Below are 19,289 nucleotides of genomic sequence, written 5' to 3' on the forward strand. Positions count from 1 at the left end.
AAGGGGGGGAAGGATGTGGGGGGCGGACCAAGGGGAAGAAGGATTTGGGGGGCGGACCAAGGGAGGGAAGGATTTGGGAGCGGACACCCTGGAGACGGGGCCGCTGTTTCCGGTTCCGTTACCATGGCGGCCAGACTTCTCGGTCTGGCTCGGGCCGGCTTCCAGAGAACTTTCCGGAGCGCGGGTGAGGAAGGGAGGCAAGGGGAAGGGTAGGCGGGCCTGATCGGACCGGACCCCCCCTGTCCCGCGGGTTGACCTTTCCGCCGTGTCCGGGCGGCGGGCGGCTCACCGCGACAAGGTCAGAGTTTGGGTTGAAGGAGCTGGGGAGAGAGTCTGTGTTGTCGTGTCCTTGTGCACGGACAATACACTGGATTGGGGGAAGATCCCTAATGAATTACTGCCGTGCATCTTGCCCACGGCTGTCACTGTTCCTCGGTGGTGGAGGGATTGAATATTTGTGGAATGGGTAGAAATCAAGCCGGCTTCTTTGTCCTGGATGGTGCTGAGCTGCACTCATCTAGGCAAGTGGAGAGTACTCCATCACACTCCTGACTTGCAGATGGTGGTCAGGCTTTGGGGGGTCAGGAGGTGAGTTACCCGCCCTATGATTCCTAGCCTTTGATCGGCCCTGGTAGCCGCACTATTAATATAACAATAATCTTTATTAGGGTCACAAATAGGCTTCTATCAACAAAAGACAAAGAAAAGTACAGCACAGGAACAGGCTTTTCGGCCCTCCAAGCCTGTGCCGACCATGCTGCCTGTCTAAACTAAAATCCTCTTCACTTCCTGGGTCCGTATCCCAATATTCCCATCCTATTCATGTATTTGCCAAGATGCCCCTTAAACGTCACCATCATCCCTGCTTCCACCACCTCCTCCGGCAGCGAGTTCCAGGCACCCACTACCGTCTGTGTAAAAAAAACTTGCCTCGTACATCTCCTCTAAACCTTGCCCCTCGCACATTAAACCTATGCCCCCTAGTAATTGACCCCTCTACCCTGGGAAAAAGCCTCTGACTATCCACTCTGTCTATGCCCCTCACAATTTTGTACATCTCTGTCAGGTCGTCCCTCAACCTCCGTCGTTCCAGTGAGAACAAACCAAGTTTATTTAACCGCTCCTCATAGCTAATGCCCTCCATGCCAGGCAACATCCTGGTAAATCTCTTCTGCACCCTCTCTAAAGCCTCCACATCCTTCTGGTAGTGTGGCGACCAGAATTGAACACAATACTCCAAGTGTGGCCTAACTAAGGTTCTATACAGATGCAACATGACTTGCCAATTCTTATACTCAATGTCCCGGCCACTGCAATGAAGTTACTGTGAAAAGCCCTAAGTCGCTACACTCCGATGGCTGGTTTGGGTACACAGAGGGATAATTCAGAATGCCCAATTCACCCAACATGCACATCTTTTGGGACTTGGGGGAGGAAACCGGGGCGCCCGGAGGAAACCCACGCAGACACGGTGAGAAGGAGCGGACCCCGTACAGACAATGACCCAAGCCAGGAAGCAAACCCGGGTCAAGCGACAGTGCTAACCAGGATGGAGTATGTGGTAATCAGGAGGTTTCCTTTTAGATTTTGTGAGTGTGACTATGTCAGGCTGTTGTTTGTCTAGTCTGTGAGACAATTCTCCCAATTTTGGCACAAGCCCACTGTTGATAGTGTAAAGGACTTTGCAGGGTCATAGAATCATAGAATTTACAGTGCAAAAGGAGGCCATTCGGCCCATCGAGTCTGCACCGGCTCTTGGAAAGAGCACCCTACCCAAATCCACCCTATCCCCATAACCCAGTAACCCCACCCAACACTAAAGGCAATGTTGGATACTAAGGGCAATTTAGCATGGCCAATCCACCTAACATGCACATCTTTGGACTGTGGGAGGAAACCGGAGCACCCGGAGAAAGCCCATGCACACACGGGGAGAACATGCAGACTCTGCACAGACAGTTACCCAAGCCGGGATTCGAACCTGGGACCCTGGAACTGTGAAGCAATTGTGCTAACCACTATGCTACCGGGTCAACTGGGCTGGGTGTGTTGTCATTTCCAGTGGCTGTCCAGACTTGGCAGATTTCCTTTGGGATTTTACAACTAGCTTTTAATTCCAAATATTTTTTATGATTTTTGCTCCATTTGAAAAAATGCCAGTGATTAACTTAAAGACATCTAGGAATAACATTGGGAAAGATGTGATATTGGACGGCACAATGGTTAGCGCTAGGGACCTGCATTCAATTCCATCCTTAGGTGGCTGTGTGGAGTTTGCATGCTGAAGCAGGGATTCGAACCTGGGACCCTGGAACTGTGAAGCAATTGTGCTAACCACTATGCTACCGGGGCAACAGGGCTGGGTGTGTTGTCATTTCCAGTGGCTGTCCAGACCGGAGAAGCATAGCAGTTTCCTTTGGGATTTTACAACTAGCTTTTAATTCCAAATATTTTTTATGATTTTTGCTCCATTTGAAAAAATGCCAGTGATTAACTTAAAGACATCTAGGAATAACATTGGGAAAGATGGCACAGTGGTTAGCGCTAGGGACCTGCATTCAATTCCATCCTTAGGTGGCTGTGTGGAGTTTTAATGCTCTCCCCATGCCCGCGTGGGTTTCTTGCGAGTGCTCCGGTTTCCTCACATAGTAAAAAGATGTGCAGGTTAGGTGGATTGACCATGCTAAAATTGCCCTTTCATATCCAATGATTCAAATCACTAGCAAATGGAGGTCTGTAACTAGTGGTGTTCCGCAGGGATCAGTACTGGGACCTCTGCTCTTTGTAATATATAGATAGGCTGCAAAATTGGCAGAGAATGGCAGATGGAATTTAACACGGACAAATGCAAGGTGATGCATTTTGGTAGATCCAATTCAGGTGGGAGCTATAAAATAAATGGCAGAACCATTAGGAGCATAGAGACACAGAGATCTGGGCGTGCAGGTCCACAGATCCTTAAAAGTGGCAGTACAGGTACAAATGGTGGGAAAGAAAGCATATGGCATGCTTGCCTACATAGGACGGAGTATCGAGTATAAAAGCTCGAAGTTGATGTTACAGTTATGTAGAACGTTGATTAGACCACATTTGGAATACTGTGTTCAATTCTCACCGCACTACCAGAAGGACGTGGAGGCTTCGGAGAGAGTGCAGAAAAGGTTTACCAGGATATTGTCTGGTATGGAGGGTATTAGCTATGAGGAGAGATTGAATAAACTGGGATTGCTCTCCCTAGAGAGACGGAGGCTGAAGGGTGACCTAATAGAAGTTTATAAAATTATTAGGGGTATAGATAGGGTCAACAGTTGGAGGCTTTTTCCCAGAGTGGAAATGACAATTACAAGGGGGCATAAGTTCAAGGTGAGGGGGGGAAAGGTTCAGTGAAGATGTGCGGGGAAGTTTTTTCACAGAGGGTGGTGATGGCCTGGAATGCACGGCCAAGTGAGGTAGTTGAGGCAGATACGTTAGTGACCTTTAAGAGTTATCTAGATAGACACATGATCAGATGGGGTATAGAAGGATACAGGCGATTGGTCTAGATAGGACACATGATCGGCGCAGGCTTGGAGGGCCGAAGGGCCTGTTCCTGTGCTGTAATGTTCTTTGCTCTTTGATAAAGATTATTGTTAAGATGACTATTATATACAGGATTGGGTAAGGAAAACTAGAGACTCATGGCAGATCCTGGGGGCTCAAAATAGAGAATGCACTAGAGGAGTATAGAGTGTGCAAGGGGGTACTTAAAAAAGAAATTAGGAGAGTGAAGAAGGGGCATGAAAAAACACTGGTGGGAAAAATAGAGGAAAATCCCAAGGTGTTTTATATTATATTCCCGTACCAGCCTCCCCGAACAGGCGCCGGAATGTGGCGACTAGGGGCTTTTCACAGTAACTTCATTGAAGCCTACTCGTGACAATAAGCGATTTTCATTTCATTTCATATTAAGGGCAAGAGGGTAACCAGGGATAGAAATCAGGGAGGGGCTGGTTTAGCACACTGGGCTAAATCGCTAGCTTTTAAAGCAGGCCAGCAGCATGGTTCAATTCCCGTACCAGCCTCCCCGAACAGGCGCCGGAATGTGGCGACTAGGGGCTTTTCACAGTAACTTCATTTGAAGCCTACTTGCGACAATAAGCGATTTTCATTTTTTATTCATTGATGTAATTGAACAGATTAGCATTAGGAGGGAGGATGCATTAGTTTTAATGTGCTTAAAAATGGATAAATCCCCAGGCCCAGACGAGATGTATCCCAGGCTGCTGTGGGAGGCATGGGAGATCATCTCAGGAGTTCTGACGCAAATTTACGAATCCTCTTGCTACACGAGGGGTAATAGAGGACTGGAGGACAGCTAATAAACCATTATTCAAGAAGGGAAGTAGGGATAAACCAGCTCATTACAGGCCAATGAGTTTAACATCAGTGGCAGGGACATTATTTTTAAAATTCCTGAGAAACTGAATTGACCTCAACTTGGAGAGGCATGGATTAATCAGGGATAGTCAGCATGGCTTTGACAAAGAGGAGATCGTGTCTAACAAATTTGATTGAATTTTACAAGGAGGTGACGAGGTTGCAAGGTGACGACGATGAGGGCAATGCAGTTGTTGTAGTCTACATGGACCTCATTAAGGCTTTTCACAAGACTCTGCATGGGAGACGGATCAAGAAGAGAAGAGTCCTTGGGATCCAGGGCAATATTGCAAATTATGATCCAAATTGATTTAGTGGCAGGAGGCAGAGTGTGATCCTCAAACGTGCATCCTCAAAACATTAATATGCCTCTTAGATGATGGACTTACTTTTTTTTAGGTTTTCAGATTATAATTCAGATTCCATGAACTAGAATTTTAACCTTTCCGAATTACCATAGTTTTTCTTTATCAAACCATTATTAATTTAAGTCATGATATCTCCATAATATCTTGAAATTTAATCTATAATATATCAGGTTATAGACAAAAATAGTTCACTGTTCTGAATAGTTTTTGCTGTATTTGTACATTAAGTTGTAAAACATAATGCTCTTGTGATTTCATTATAGCTCCTGGCCGCAGTGTTTTAGCATCACAGACTAGGTTTGAGGGAACTGTTTCTGAGACTCGACGTAAGTAATGTCAAGCTTTATTTTAGTTTGATGTTGATTTAAAAATATGCATTTATGATGCTTTTTTCCATCTCCCTACATTAATACTTTGAAAATGAAGCTATTGATTATTTTTCTGTAATTGAAAGAGACAAAGACAGAAATTAGTAATGAACAGTGTGTCCGACAGGGAAGCGTGATGTGCTTAGTGTGTGGGTGAACAGCCTCAGCATGCTTCTCGCTTTTATGTGCAACTTAAAAGCTTCTCGCTTTTAGCTTTTATGAAGCTAATGCGCTTCAGTGTCACCCCAACCGCTCACTGGCAGCAATGCAAGAAGAGAGCCAAATGTGCAAGTATCTCCCTGTAAGTGCACAACCTCTCCATCAGCAAGTCCTCAGCTGTGCTTCTTCGTGGTGACACATGCAAACTCAGTCCCTCCTGGCCCCAGGCTGAAGCTTCTGAGGAGCTCTTGGGAGGTTTGGCCTCAGAAATATGGTGTTCAGGCCCACAGACACGTGGATACACCCTGGTGCTTACGAACCAAACTCCTAGCTGTGGGCAAACAACCCCAATGTGTGAATACCTCAGGAGAGTTGAAGCCAAGAGAGAAAACTTTGATGAAAAAAATATTGTTTGGAGCCCAATGGCAGACTAATGCCTAACTCTTGCTCCAATCTGGCAACTCTCTTTTTAAAAAATATTTTTATTAGGGTATTTGCAAGTTTTAATAATAATAACAATAATGACATAAACATGGTACAATAAACATTTTCACCCCCATCACAATCTTCACACACCCCAACCATAAAACAACAATCCGGCCCCCTCTCCACCCCCCCGCTTTGGAATTCTGCATTTGCTGACATTTTAATTTTCCTCGAGGAAGTTGACGAATGGCTGTCACCTCCAGTTGAACCCTACCATTGACCCTCTTACGGCGAACTTTATTTTCTCAAGATTGAGAAACCCAGCCATGTCACTAATCCAGGTCTCTACCCTCGGGGGCTTCGAGTCCCTCCACATTAATAAGATCCGTCTCCGGGCTACTAGGGAGGCAAAGGCCAAGACGTCGGCCTCTTTCGCCCCCTGCACTCCCGGCTCTTCCGACACGCCAAAGATCGTCACCTGTGGACTCGGCACCACCCATGTTTTGAGTACCATGGACATTGCCTTAGCGAAACCCTGCCAGAATCCCCTCAGCTTCGGGCATGCCCAAAACATGTGGACGTGATTTGCCGGGCTTCCCGCGCACCTCGCACACCTGTCCTCTACCCCAGAAAACTTGCTCATCCGGGCCACTGCCATGTGTGCCCGGTGAACTACCTTGAATTGTATCAGGCTAAGCCTGGCACATGATGAGGATGAATTAACCCGGCTAAGGGCGTCCGCCCACAGACCCGCCTCTATCTCTCCTCCGAGCCCGTCCTCCCACTTGCCCTTAAGCTCCTCCACCGGAGTTTCCTCCGCCTCCGAAAGCTCTTGGTAAATATCTGATACCTTCCCCTCTCCCACTCAGGTACTGGAGACTACTCTGTCCTGTATCGCCCGTGGCGGCAGCAGCAGGAAGGCAGGCACCTGCTTTCTCAAGAGGTCTTGTACCTGCAAATACCTAAACCCATTCCCTGCTGGCAATTCAAATTTATCCTCCAAGGCTTTCCAGCTGGGGAAGCTCCCATCTATAAATAGATCACCCATCCTCGCAATTCCTGCCCTTTGCCATCTCCGAAACCCACCATCCAGTCTACCTGGTACAAACCGATGATTATTATAAATCGGGGACCAAACCGATGCTCCCTCCACTCTCTTATATCTTAGAACATAGAACAGTACATAGAACGGTACAGCACAGAACAGGCCCTTCGGCCCTCAATGTTGTGCCGAGCCATGATCACCCTACTCAAACCCACGTATCCACCCTATACCCGTAACCCAACAACCCCCCCCCCTTAACCTTACTTTTTATTAGGACACTACGGGCAATTTAGCATGGCCAATCCACCTAACCCGCACATCTTTGGACTGTGGGAGGAAACCGGAGCACCCGGAGGAAACCCACATCTCCTCCACTGCCCCCAGATTCTTAGAGCCGCCACCACCACTGGACTTATGGAGTATCAGGGCCGGCGAGAACGGAAGAGGTGCCGATATCAGTGCTCCCAAACTTGTGTCTTTACATGACGCTGCCTCCATCCGCTCCAACACCGACCCTTCCCCCACTACTCACTTCCTAATCATGGCTATATTAGCCGCCCAGTAGTAATTGCAAAAGTTCGGCAGCGCCAACCCACCCTCCCCCTGACTGCGCTCCTGCAACCCTTTCTTCACTCGTGGGGTTTTACCCGCCCACACAAAGCCTGCAATAACCTTATTCATCCGCTTGAAAAAGGCCCTTGGGATGAAGATGGGGAGGCACCGAAAGACGAACAGAAATCTAGTGAGGACCGTCGTTTTCATAGTCTGTACCCTCCCCACCAGTGATAGTGGGAGCGTGTCCCATCTCTTAAAGTCCTCTTTCATTTGATCTATGAGACGGGATAGGTTTAACTTGTGCAATGCCTCCTATTCCCGGGCCACCTGGATTCCCAGATACCAAAAGCTCCTTCCTACCATTCTAAACGGCAGCTCTCCGAGTCTCTTCTGCTGCCCTCTTACCTGGATCACGAATATCTCACTTTTCCTCATGACCAATTTACACCTCAAAAAATTACCAAATTCCCCGAGGATCCTCATAATTTGCCCGATCCAAGGGCAGCACGGTGGCGCAGTGGGTTAGCACTGTGGCCTCACGGCGCTGAGATCCCAGGTTCGATCCCGCCTCTGGGTCACTGTCCGTGTGGAGTTTGCACGTTCTCCCCGTGTTTGCGTGGGTTTTGCCCCCACAACCCAAAAATGTGCAAGTAGGTGGATTGGCCACGCTAAATTGCTCCTTAAATTGAAAAAATGAATTGGGTACTCTAAATTTAAAAAAAAACTTTCCCGACCCCCTCCAGCGGGTCTGAAATATACAAGAGTGGGTCATCTGCGTAAAGCGCGAAACCCGGTGCTCTCCCCCTCTCACCCCCAAAGCCGGTTCGTACGCACCCTAGCAACTGGTGCCTGATAGAGCAACTGCACCCAGTCAATGAAGCCCTCGCCAAACTCAAACCTTCCCAGCGCCTCCCACAGGTAATCCCACTCCACCCGATCAAAAGCCTTCTCTGCATCCATCGCTACCACAACCTCTGTCTCCCATCCTTTTGAGGGCATCATAATAACATTTAAAAGCCTTCGAACATTGACCTTGAGTTGCCTACCCGTTACAAATCCCATCTGGTCTTCCCCTCCCATCCCCAGGACACGGTCCTCTATCCTTGTGGCCAGTGTCTTAGCCAGCAGTTTGGCGTCCACATTCAGTAGCGAAATTAGCCTGTATCACCCGCATTGCTCCGGATCCTTTTCCCGTTTCAGGATCAATGAAATCGAGGCCTGCGACATTGTTGGTGGGGGAGGACTCCCTTCTCTCTTGCTTCATTAAATGTCCTCACCAGCAGTGAGCTCAATATCTCTGAAAACTTCTTATAGAATTCCACCGGGTAGCAACTGGCCCCGGGGCCTTGCCCGACTGCATGCCATCCAGCCCCTCAATTCTTTCCTTAATTTCAATTGGGGCTCCCAGCCCTTCCACCATATCCTCATCCACCCTTGGGAACCTCAACTGACCCAAAAACCGTCTCATCCCTCCACCCCTGCCAGGGGTTCCGACTCATATAATTTGCTGTAAAAGTCCTCAAACACCTCATTCACCCCCACTGGGTCCAGGACCATATTACTACTTCTACTCTTTACTCTCCCTATCTCCCTGGCCGCCTCCCTTTTTCTGAGCTGATGCGCTAACATTCTGCTTACCCTTTCCCCATACTCATAGATCATCCCCCTTGTCTTCCTCAGCTGTTCCACCGCTTTCCCTGTAGTCAACAGCCCAAACTCCGCCTGTAACCTACGCCGCTCGCTCAGCAGCCCCATGTTCGGGGCCTCCGAGTATCTCCTGTCCACCTGGAGTATCTCCTCAACTACCTATCCCTCTCAGCTCGATCCGCCTTTTCCCTGTGGGCCCGTATCAAGATTAATTCCCCTCTGACCACTGCCTGCAAAGCTTCCCAAACCGTTGCTGCAGAAACCTCCCCTCTATCATTTATTACCAGGTAGTTCTGGATGGACTTGTTCATTCGCCCACAAATCGCTTCGTCCGCTAACAACCCCACACCCAGTCTCCATAGCGGGCATTGTCGTCTCTCCAAACTAACCCGTAGATCCACCCAATGTGGAGCATGATCCGACACTGCAATTGCCGAATACTCAGTACTAACAGCACTAGAAACCCAACCCCCCATATCAAGCTCCAGCTTAACACCTGCTCGCCCCCCACTGTACTTCCGTGAGTCAGCTAACTAGGCTGACTTGATAGCTCCCACTCATGGTACCAAACAGTCTGTCTCCCCATTGTTCTCTCACCTCTTCCCCCCCACCCCCAACTTGGACAAACATATTTAAAGCATCACATTCCCCAGTAAACAAACATCAGAAAAAACAGTGAAAAAACAGCCACAGAACAAAACAACCCCAGGAACCCCCCCCCACCTTCAACCAGCTCCCAGTAAGACAAAGTTAACTTTAGCCATCGACACAGCCCCTTATTGCACATAACACTACTTATTCAAACCAGCACAAAAGTGATTTTCAACAAATCACCACTACAGTACTCTCCAAGGATTCAATGTCTTTTAGTTCATTTCTTTCCTTTTTTTCTTAGTCTTTTTTCCTTGATGAAAGTCCATACATCGTCTGGTGTTTCAAAGTAAAAATCCGGTTCTTCATGTGTGACCCACAGACGGGCTGGGTACAACATCCCGAACTTCACCCCCTTCTTAAAGAGGGCCGTTTTTGCCCGATTAAACCCAGCCCGCCTCTTGGCCAAATCAGCTCCCAGGTCCTGATAAATGCGCAGCTCACAATTCTCCCACTTGCTGCTCCGTCCTTTCTTGGCCCACCGCAGAACATGTTCCTTGTCCATGAATCGGTGTAAACGTACCACCATCGCCCTCAGCGGCTCGTTTGCTCGTGGCTCCTTCGCGAGGGCTCTGTGCGCTCCATCCACTTCCAGGGGCCGAGGGAGCCACCATCAGCTTCTCCAGCATGTTCAGCACATAGGCCCTCGCATGCGATCCCTCACTGCCTTCAGGGAGGCCGACGATTCTCAGGTTCTGCCTCCTGGACCTGTTCTCCAGGTCCTCCAGCTTTCTTGCATTCTTTTCTGGCGGTCATTCATCATCTTACCTTGGTCTCCAGCCCGGTTATGTATTCCTCGTGCTCAGGCACCTTTTTCTCCACCTCCTGGATTGCATGTCCGTGGGTTTCTTAATTCTGCACCACCTGATCAATCGAAGCCTTGATGGGGACCAGCGTGTCCTGCTTAACCTTGACCAAGCAATCTTCAAAAAACTTCACCAGCTGCTCCGTTGACCACTGTGCCGTCTCCCCGCGGCCCTGTTGCTCCGCCATGCTTTCCCGCGTTGCCAACTCTGCTCATGTCTTCCTTGTTGAGCTTTGTCTTCTCACACGGCCACTTCTGGTCCAATTCTCCATACACTGGAGGGGGATTTCTCCTCACTGTCATTCTTCACCGATTTATCCAATAAAATCCGGGGAAAAAATGGGGGGAAAAGGTCCAAAAGTCCGTCACAGGCGGGAGCTATCAAATGTGCGACCTACTCCTCCATGACCGCCACCGGAAGCCCAATCTGGCAACTCTTGTACCAAGCTTTTGCCACATTTGGTGTTGGGGATTGTTTTGGACCCAAGTATGTGTTGATGGGATAGAAGCTGGGTGGTGAAGCAGAAACTAAAGCACAGAGCTTTTGTTAATTGAAAGAGTTCATTGACTTGTTCAGTTTCACAGCTCTCCACCCACTCAACCCACTGTCCCACCTGTCCCCTATTTATCTTCTCCTTTAATAAAAATCTAAAAACAGTCAATTGAACTAATAAGAGGGGTGACAGCCCATGATTGAGCACTGTAACAAAAATCAAAACCTCAAAAAAACTTAACTCCGTCAAGATATCATTCCAGGGTGTGACGATGCACTCATCCCCGGCGACACCCACCTGTTATGGAAGGCCTTGGGCATCCCGGTTGACAACGCATGCTTCACCTCCTGAGCCACCCAGACGCGAACGTAGCTGCGAAAGAGGGGCAGACAGCCGGTCAGATGTCTCGCTTGATTGCCTGCTGCCTGGACCTATTAATGGCCACCTTGACCAGGTCCAGGAGTTTAATCTCCCACACACCCAGTACCTCAGCTATTCTGTATTTATGCTCTTTCAATAATAAAACAAAAATCGATAAACATAGATGACAGACAGTGACCGTGTCTCGTGGGGCATTGTAACTAAAAGCAAGACATGAAAAGAAATGTCTCTAATCAAGCCAAGATGTTGTTCCTGGGATTTTTATGTACCCCAGACTCTGCAAGCCCCATTGGTCATTGAAGGTCTGCAGCATGCCGGAGGGCACCGCATGCTCCCTCACCAAGGTCACTTGGCTGTGAACATAGCTGTGGTAGAGAGGCACTGTGGGTTGGATGACCTCCTCAACCACCTGCTACCTGGAACTGTCAATGACCAATTTGGCCAGGCCCAGGTGGTGGCCTATAATGAGTTCCAATCCATTTGCACCAAAAAGCAATAAATAAAACCAAAACGAGAAGGGATTATAGCCCCTGGTGAGGCGCTGTAACAAAAATCAAAATGTTAAAGGAAACGTTTATCAAACCAAAATGTTGTTCTCCGCGGTATGATGCATTCCAGCATCCCCCGAGTCCCCTATTTTTGCTCTTTTAATAAAACAGTACTCAATAAATTAAACAAAAATTGCAAGGGTGACAGCCCCTAATAGGGCACTGCAGCTAAAATGGGACGCCAAAAGGCAACTTAACCAATTAAATGTGGTGCTCATTGGTAACGCAAGGCCTGAAGCGTGCCTGGTTCCCTCTCCAAGGCCACCCAGCCGCAAATGTGGATGAGGGGGGGGGGAAGAAGAAGAAGAAGAACCCTTGGGAGGTGAGGACCAGCCCTGCTTGCAGTTCCAGTCCTGTCCACTGCAGAGTCTAAAGAGGTGCTGGTCAATCAGACTGACCTGAATGTCTTCCTAACAGAGGGGCTAAAACCCTCCCTCCAGCCAATTTACACTTGGTGGAGGTTAAATGGCTGCCGGCCAGGCAGGCAGTATTGGTGTGGATGTGTTCCCCACTTACTCTTCAGATGTTGGGAAGGGAAACCCTGCCATCCTCGTCCTGATCATTGTCTTGTAGATGATGGACAGGATTTGGGGAGCCAGGAGGTGAATGAAGCACTGCAGAATACTCTCCCCCTGACTTTTTCAAGTAGTTACACCATTTATTAATGCGTAGATCATTTATAAAACTTTCAAATCTGTTTATATTAACATTCTCTGCAAAATGCACCATAAGCTTTCTGAACAGGGGATAATATGGTCGAAAATGGATAAATGAAATTTGCTTTGAAATGCTGCATTTTACCTTGCAGCTACTGTCCCACCAAGGAATGAACTACAGCACAACCAGCTATCTGCATTTGGTGAATATGTTGCTGAGATTCTTCCCAAATACATCCAGCAGGTGCAGGTAAGGATGTCAGCAATTTGGCTGATACTTTGACTTAAGTTGGGTTGCTGAGTTTGATACATTAGTCAAATATCTATATTTGGGTGGCCAGGTATTGGGTTGGTGAATCTGAAATTAGGCTTTTCATTGGCTATCTCTTCCCTTGTCACTTGGCCTAATAAATGGTTTTCTGGAACCTGCATTAGGATTTAGTACTGTGCCATTCATAAAATGATTATTAAATAGGGGGAAACCATCACCTAAAATAACAGGCGGGGTGCTTCATCCAAGCAACTTTTTTTAAGATATCAAATGTGGAAATCCGCACAATAGTTTGTTTTTAATTCCTTTTTAGTTTCCTGCGATGTCAGCATAAATAATGGTAAAAGTAACAGTGGTAAAATGAAACAGAAACAGAAAAAGAATTTTGACCATAAAATTGTTCTGCTTCCATTAGTATATTCTAAACTGCTGTGATTATTTTGATCAACATCTGTGTCAATACATCAATACATCACGTGTGTTTGATCATCTTTGCCTTATTTCTGTTAAACAGGTGACATGTTTCAATGAGTTGGAAATTTTTATCCACCCAGATGGCATAATCCCAGTACTGACATTTCTGCGGGATCACACCAACGCCCAATTCAAATCCCTTGCAGATGAGACTGCAGTAGATATCCCTTCCCGTCAGTTTCGATTTGAGGTAATAGAGGAAGTGGCCAGGAAGAGTGAAATAGTGCAATTTTATAATTGTTATAAAGTATTACATTTATCGCAGCTTTAAAATCTACGAATCTTTAGTAACAATTTCAAATTTGTTGCAAATACTAAATGTTATGTTATGGGGAAGAGTTATTTCCTGGTTTGGAGCACAATTTTGATGCAGCAAAATATATTTGTTAAAAGATAATGATGGCAAAGGAATCAAGCTTCTAAGTCTTAAAATCTCTCACCCCCATTTCAGATAAGAGGGTGAAAGCTCAATTTGGCACAATGATTTTTCCATGTACATGTACAGTCTCTTCCTGTTTGTGCTGGAAGACAAAGTGGAAGATTATTGGATCGCTAACCAGAATGATGATAGAATGCTTGGTGGTACAGAACTTGATAATTCATCAGGACAGATGCAAGAATGTCAAGCAGATTTAATTTTATGATCTTTTTTTCTTACCTTTCCAAACAGATTGTATATAACTTGCTTTCACTGCAGTTTAACTCTCGTATTCGCGTGAAGACTTACACTGATGAGTTGACACCACTGGATTCCTTGGTACCTGTATTTAAGGCTGCAAACTGGTATGAGAGAGAGGTGAGTTGAAGCAATTGGGTGGAATGTTACGACAAGTCTATTATTACCAGTTAGTCTCCAAGGAATCCAAGACCAAATGTGGTCTTCAGGGTTGGAGAGCTGAACATCATTAAACTAAGGGCCACGGAGTATTCAGTGAGGTAGGCCAGAGATTGTAGATAGAATGGGATGGACAGGGAATTACAAAGTACACTTGTGCATATACAACTAAATGTTAGCAAAAGCAGTTTATGTTCGATAAATTTAACTCTATTTTAAAAGCAGACATTGAGTCTGCTTATGAGCCGGATTCAAGGTGGAAGGGAAAATTGCAATGAACGAGATAGCTGGGGTGAGTCCAAGATTGAGTTGACGTATGTTGTCTGTAGAGGGGGGAGGCTTGATGAGGCAAGTCACCTCATTCGTCTTTCCTGAGCTTTCCCTATTGAAATCAAGAATGTGGGACTTCCACAAATAGTCACACTCTGATTATTGAACAGTAATGTGATTTGAAACTATTGTACTTTGCCTTATAATCACATGAAATCTAGGATGTTATGTATCATTTCACAAACAGTTCCATTTATTTCTGTCTCGGCACTTATAAGACTAGATTTTTCTTACCCCTCTTACAATTGATCGTTCAATAATTTATTTAAAATTTAAAACAAAAATGATAAAATCTTACACAATCACCCGTTGTCACCATTTTGGTGATTTTTACTTAAACCTTAGAGATGTCAACCTTTTCAATTTTGAGTTCTCGAGGAAGGCTGGGATGTTACTTTGTATTTCTGTTTCTTCCAGATTTGGGATATGTTTGGTGTATTTTTTTCTGACCATCCAGATCTAAGACGAATCCTCACAGACTATGGGTTTGAAGGCCATCCTTTTCGCAAAGACTTTCCACTCTCTGGCTATGTAGAGGTAAAAAAAAAAAAATCTTCTCAATGCTGTGTATCAATTTATTTTCCTAATTAGAGCACCCAATTCATTTTTTCCAATTAAGGGGCAATTTAGCGTGGCCAATCCACCTACTCTGCACATCTTTGGATTGTGGGGTGAAACCCACGTAAACACGGGGAGAATGTGCAAACTCCACACGGATAGTGACCCAGAGCCGGATTGAACCTGGGACCTTGGCGCTGTGAGGCAGCCCGCTGCCAAGCCTCCCAAACATACAGTCAATTTTGGAGTGGCAGCCCCTTCTAACGAAAGGGCATCAGCTATTGGCACATTTGCTTGAAATAATTGTAAATATAATCCTGGAGTTGAATGTCTCACACCATGAGGTATTATATCCATGGCCACATCTTTGACTATTTCTTATCCTTCCAGGTACGTTATGATGATGAGGTCAAACGTGTTGTAGCTGAGCCTGTCGAACTCGCCCAAGAATTCCGCAAATTTGACCTCAACAGTCCATGGGAAACTTTCCCAGCACACCGTGAGCCAACTGAACTGCCCAAACTTCAGGAAGGAGAGAAAAAGCCCGAGACTAAATGAAGAGGCAGCTGAATCTTTTGGGAAAATCTGACTAATGTCAATTTTGATGCGGACCTAAAGTAGCTGTTTCATTGTAATCAAATGTCTTGTGTGAAACGTATGTAAATAAATTACAGTTATAAGATTATTTTTTGCAATTTTAATTGTGTTGACTGCCTCGCCCGAGGTTAAATTACCACCAGCCAGCAACCTACGGTCATCTGGGACTTTATCTTTAATTGTTGGCGAGGTATTGAGAGAACCCTCCTGCCTCTCTGCATGCTGCCATGGAGTTGCGTTTTTCCATATCTTTACTCTAGATATTCTTGAGTACAGCATCTCAGGCTACTGTCATCAAGCAAGCTCTCGTTCCCTATAAGCTGATGTGTATTGAACTGTCGATAGGGGAATTGGATAAATATTTGGAAGGCAAAAATTAAAACATAGGGAGAAATGGCTAGATAAATGGAACTAGATGGCCAACTGTTTGTTTTGGAGAGTCAGCACTGACATAATGAGCAAAATGGCTTCCCATGAATGCAGTGAAACAAGTTGCCAGTTGGCGATTGCCCGTTCTATGTTACTGCCCAATTTTACCACCAGATCTTGCTCGCTCACAGATGGCTTCAGATGTACTGCCCAATATATATGAAACAAACCAACCAATGAAATCCAACTTTGTATGTCTCACACAAAGAATATTGACAAAACAAACATAAAACCACCAAGATACTTGTATTTAATTGAATTATTTAGCCTCTGCTTTGGGCATTTGGACAGACGCAAGCCCTTCACCCTAATTGTTGTTGTTTTGACAAGCCATGCTACCTTTGACTTTTCAGGTCACATATTCAACTTGTAGTCTTTAGTGTAAAACTGAGCTGTGGACTGAAGCCTGCAGACCGTACCATCTAATACTTATTTTCATGTGTCCGATGGAACTGAAAATGGATTGGTTTTTATAACTAGCAGCCAGTTTCAGCTCTGACTGCCAAATAGAAAATTAACCCCTTAACTTCCTCACAAAACAGGCTAATGTAATGTTGCATAATGCATAAAAATGCTTTATTTTTGTTAACGGTTGCTGTGGGTCTGAAGTCTCTGCACAAAGTTGCACAGGAACGTAGGTTGGCATGGGAGGTTAGCACTGCTGCCTCACATTACCAGGGACCCGGGTTCAATTCAGGCCTTGGGTGATTGTGTGGAGTTTGAATGTTCTCCCCGTGTCTGTGTGGGTTTCCTCCAGGTGTTCCGGTTTCCTCCCACAGTCCAAAAATGTGCAGGTGAGGTGGATTAACCATGCTAAATTGCCCCTAACTATCCAGTTTTGGTGGGGAGAGGGAATGCAGAAGGAAGCTATGTAGCTCATGGAGTGCACCAACCCTCTGAAAGAGCACTCTACAAAAGCCCTATCCCCATAACCCCTCCTAGGGGCAATTTAGCATAGCCAATCTAACTAACCTGCACATCTTTGTTCTGTGGGAGAAAACTGGTGCACCCCGACGAAACCCATGCAGACATGGGAAGAATGTGCAAACTGCGTGTGTTTGTTTCCTCCCACAGTCCAAAGATGTGCAGGTTAGGTGGATTGGCCATGATAAATTGCCCTTAGTGACCAAGAAGGTTAGGAGGGTTACAGGGATAGGGTGGACGTGAGGGCTTAAGTGGGTCGGTGCAGACTCGATGGGCTGAATGGCCTCCTTCTGCACTGTCAGTTCTATCTATGTTCCACACAAACAGTCACAAGAGATTGGAATCTAACCCGGGTCATTGGCATTATGAGGTAGCAGAGCTAACCATTGTGTCACCATGCTGCCCCGATGATTCATTTGGTAATTACACATGAGAATAGAAAAATTAATTCTTCTGACTACATTGTTCAGATGGCCGCAGCATACATACCCTTGAACTACTCTGACTCCTGGAAAATGCACTGCTGTAGACACACAACAATGTTTTTAAATACAAGTTCTAAGCACCAGAGGGCAGCCTTGGGTTAATTTAGCTATGCGGTGATGATCAGGTGGCTCTGATGAAGGTTCAAAGTTGCAGTTTTTATTCAGCAATGTTCTTATAGTGAGGTTTACTAGTGCTGTTGGGGAGAGTTCAGCTGAATTAGGTATGGGGTGGAAATTAGCATCGATGAACAGAAATTGGGTAAGATTTGAAATATCCTAGAAATTGTAGGAATCAGACCCACGCAGACATGGGGAGAATGTGCAAACTCCTCCACACAGACAGTGACCCGGGGCCAGGATTGAACCCCGGTCCGTGGTGCTGTGAGGCAGCAGTGCTAACCACTACACCGATGCGTCCTGCCTTCTCTCGGAGTGCCATCCACCGAGCCAGTTGTGCTGGTAAAGCTCGCTCTGCACACTCCTGGTCACATCAGGAGCCCCTAGACCTGAGACCCCTGCCGGGAACAGGTGCCCTCCCCTGATGCACACACTTAATCTTTGGTCACGAGAAGATCCACAGTGCTGGAGACCAGCTCTTTAGTGTTTGACAGTTGTCAGCTGCCTCTATGTTTCTGACCCTTCTAGATTACAGGAAAAGTGTTCCAGCTTCAAACATAAATAGAAATGCGATGCAATAATTATCATCTGAGAAATAGTATTTGCACCCATGAGAAGACACTTGAGTAATATTTTATTAGCAATAACGGTCAACATTATCAAAGATTTGAGTGGTGGCATGGTGGTTAGCACTGCTGCTTCACGCGCTGAGGACCCAGGTTCGATCCCAACCCCAGGTCACTGTCCGTGTGGAGTTTGCACATTCTCCCTGTGTGCATTGGTCTCCTCCCAACAGCCCAAAGATGTGCAGCACAGGTGGATTGGTCACGCTAAATTGCCTCTTAATTGGAAAAAAAATGGAATTGGGTACTTAACAAAGATTTAAAAAACATACATAACATTCCACATATCACACTAACCATAAATCAACAAGGAACAGGCATGTTGCCATGCACACACAAGTAGCTTTCCGCGAAAGAATATTGGTACAAACAGTTCATTTCCATAAAGAGAACCAAACACCTGATTGTATCCACACACACACACACACAGGTTGTCAACAGAATGGAGGATCCTTTCTGTGCGGTCATTTTACGTATCAGTCTCTGCCCATGAGCTTCCATTGTACCGGCCTTCTTATACGGCCTAACTACATTGGAACCAAAGCTCGGTGCCCGCATGTTCCACTGACGTTCAAGGTGCAGTAAAACAGCCCCGACGTCCAGCATGTTTGACTCATGACAAAGTGTTAGTCGACATGTAGTACTAACTACACTCACAATACAATTATCAGCAATCTGCAAAAAGTAACACCTTCATCAAGTTGCTCATTCGGATCAATTCGCCCCTATCTCTTCCTCCAGCAGCTCCCAGCAGTGGAAACTCGCACCGAACCAGAGCACACCAGAAGAGAGAAACACCTCCCCGTTCCCATTCTCCAGCCCAGCAGGAGGTCATCTTACCATCCTTCCTTTCCTTACTCCAGGCCACAAAAGCAAAGAGGCGGCAGCAAATAAACACACAGCCTCCAGGCACCTGCAGCTGCAAGCAGCAAACACCACTCATTCGGATCAGTCTGCCCCTCTCTCCCCCTCGTGCAGCTCCCAGCAGGAGCCTTATCAGCAATGTAAAGTCGCAGCAACCCAGAGCACGCCAGAAGAAAGAAAGAGCTCCTATTCTCCTTCTCCAACCCAAGCAATAGGTCAGCTTCAATCTTTGGCATGCCCAGATCAGTGCCGGGCATAACGGT

General features: G+C 46.4%; 1 protein-coding gene across 1 annotated transcript; it reads left to right on the forward strand.

Annotated features, from left to right (window-relative positions):
- Positions 1–49: 49 nt before the first annotated feature.
- On the forward strand, positions 50–15,672 carry ndufs3 (NADH:ubiquinone oxidoreductase core subunit S3). The gene is made up of 7 exons (XM_038808255.1): positions 50–184; positions 5,048–5,110; positions 12,672–12,769; positions 13,305–13,454; positions 13,935–14,060; positions 14,847–14,966; positions 15,378–15,672. Exons 1-7 carry the CDS (start codon positions 124–126, stop codon positions 15,543–15,545), a joined length of 786 nt encoding a protein of 261 aa, XP_038664183.1. The 5' UTR covers positions 50–123; the 3' UTR covers positions 15,546–15,672.
- The last annotated feature ends 3,617 nt before the right edge of the window (positions 15,673–19,289 follow it).

Source organism: Scyliorhinus canicula, chromosome 9 (genome assembly GCF_902713615.1).
Source record: "Scyliorhinus canicula chromosome 9, sScyCan1.1, whole genome shotgun sequence".
NCBI classification, from domain to species: domain Eukaryota; kingdom Metazoa; phylum Chordata; class Chondrichthyes; order Carcharhiniformes; family Scyliorhinidae; genus Scyliorhinus; species Scyliorhinus canicula.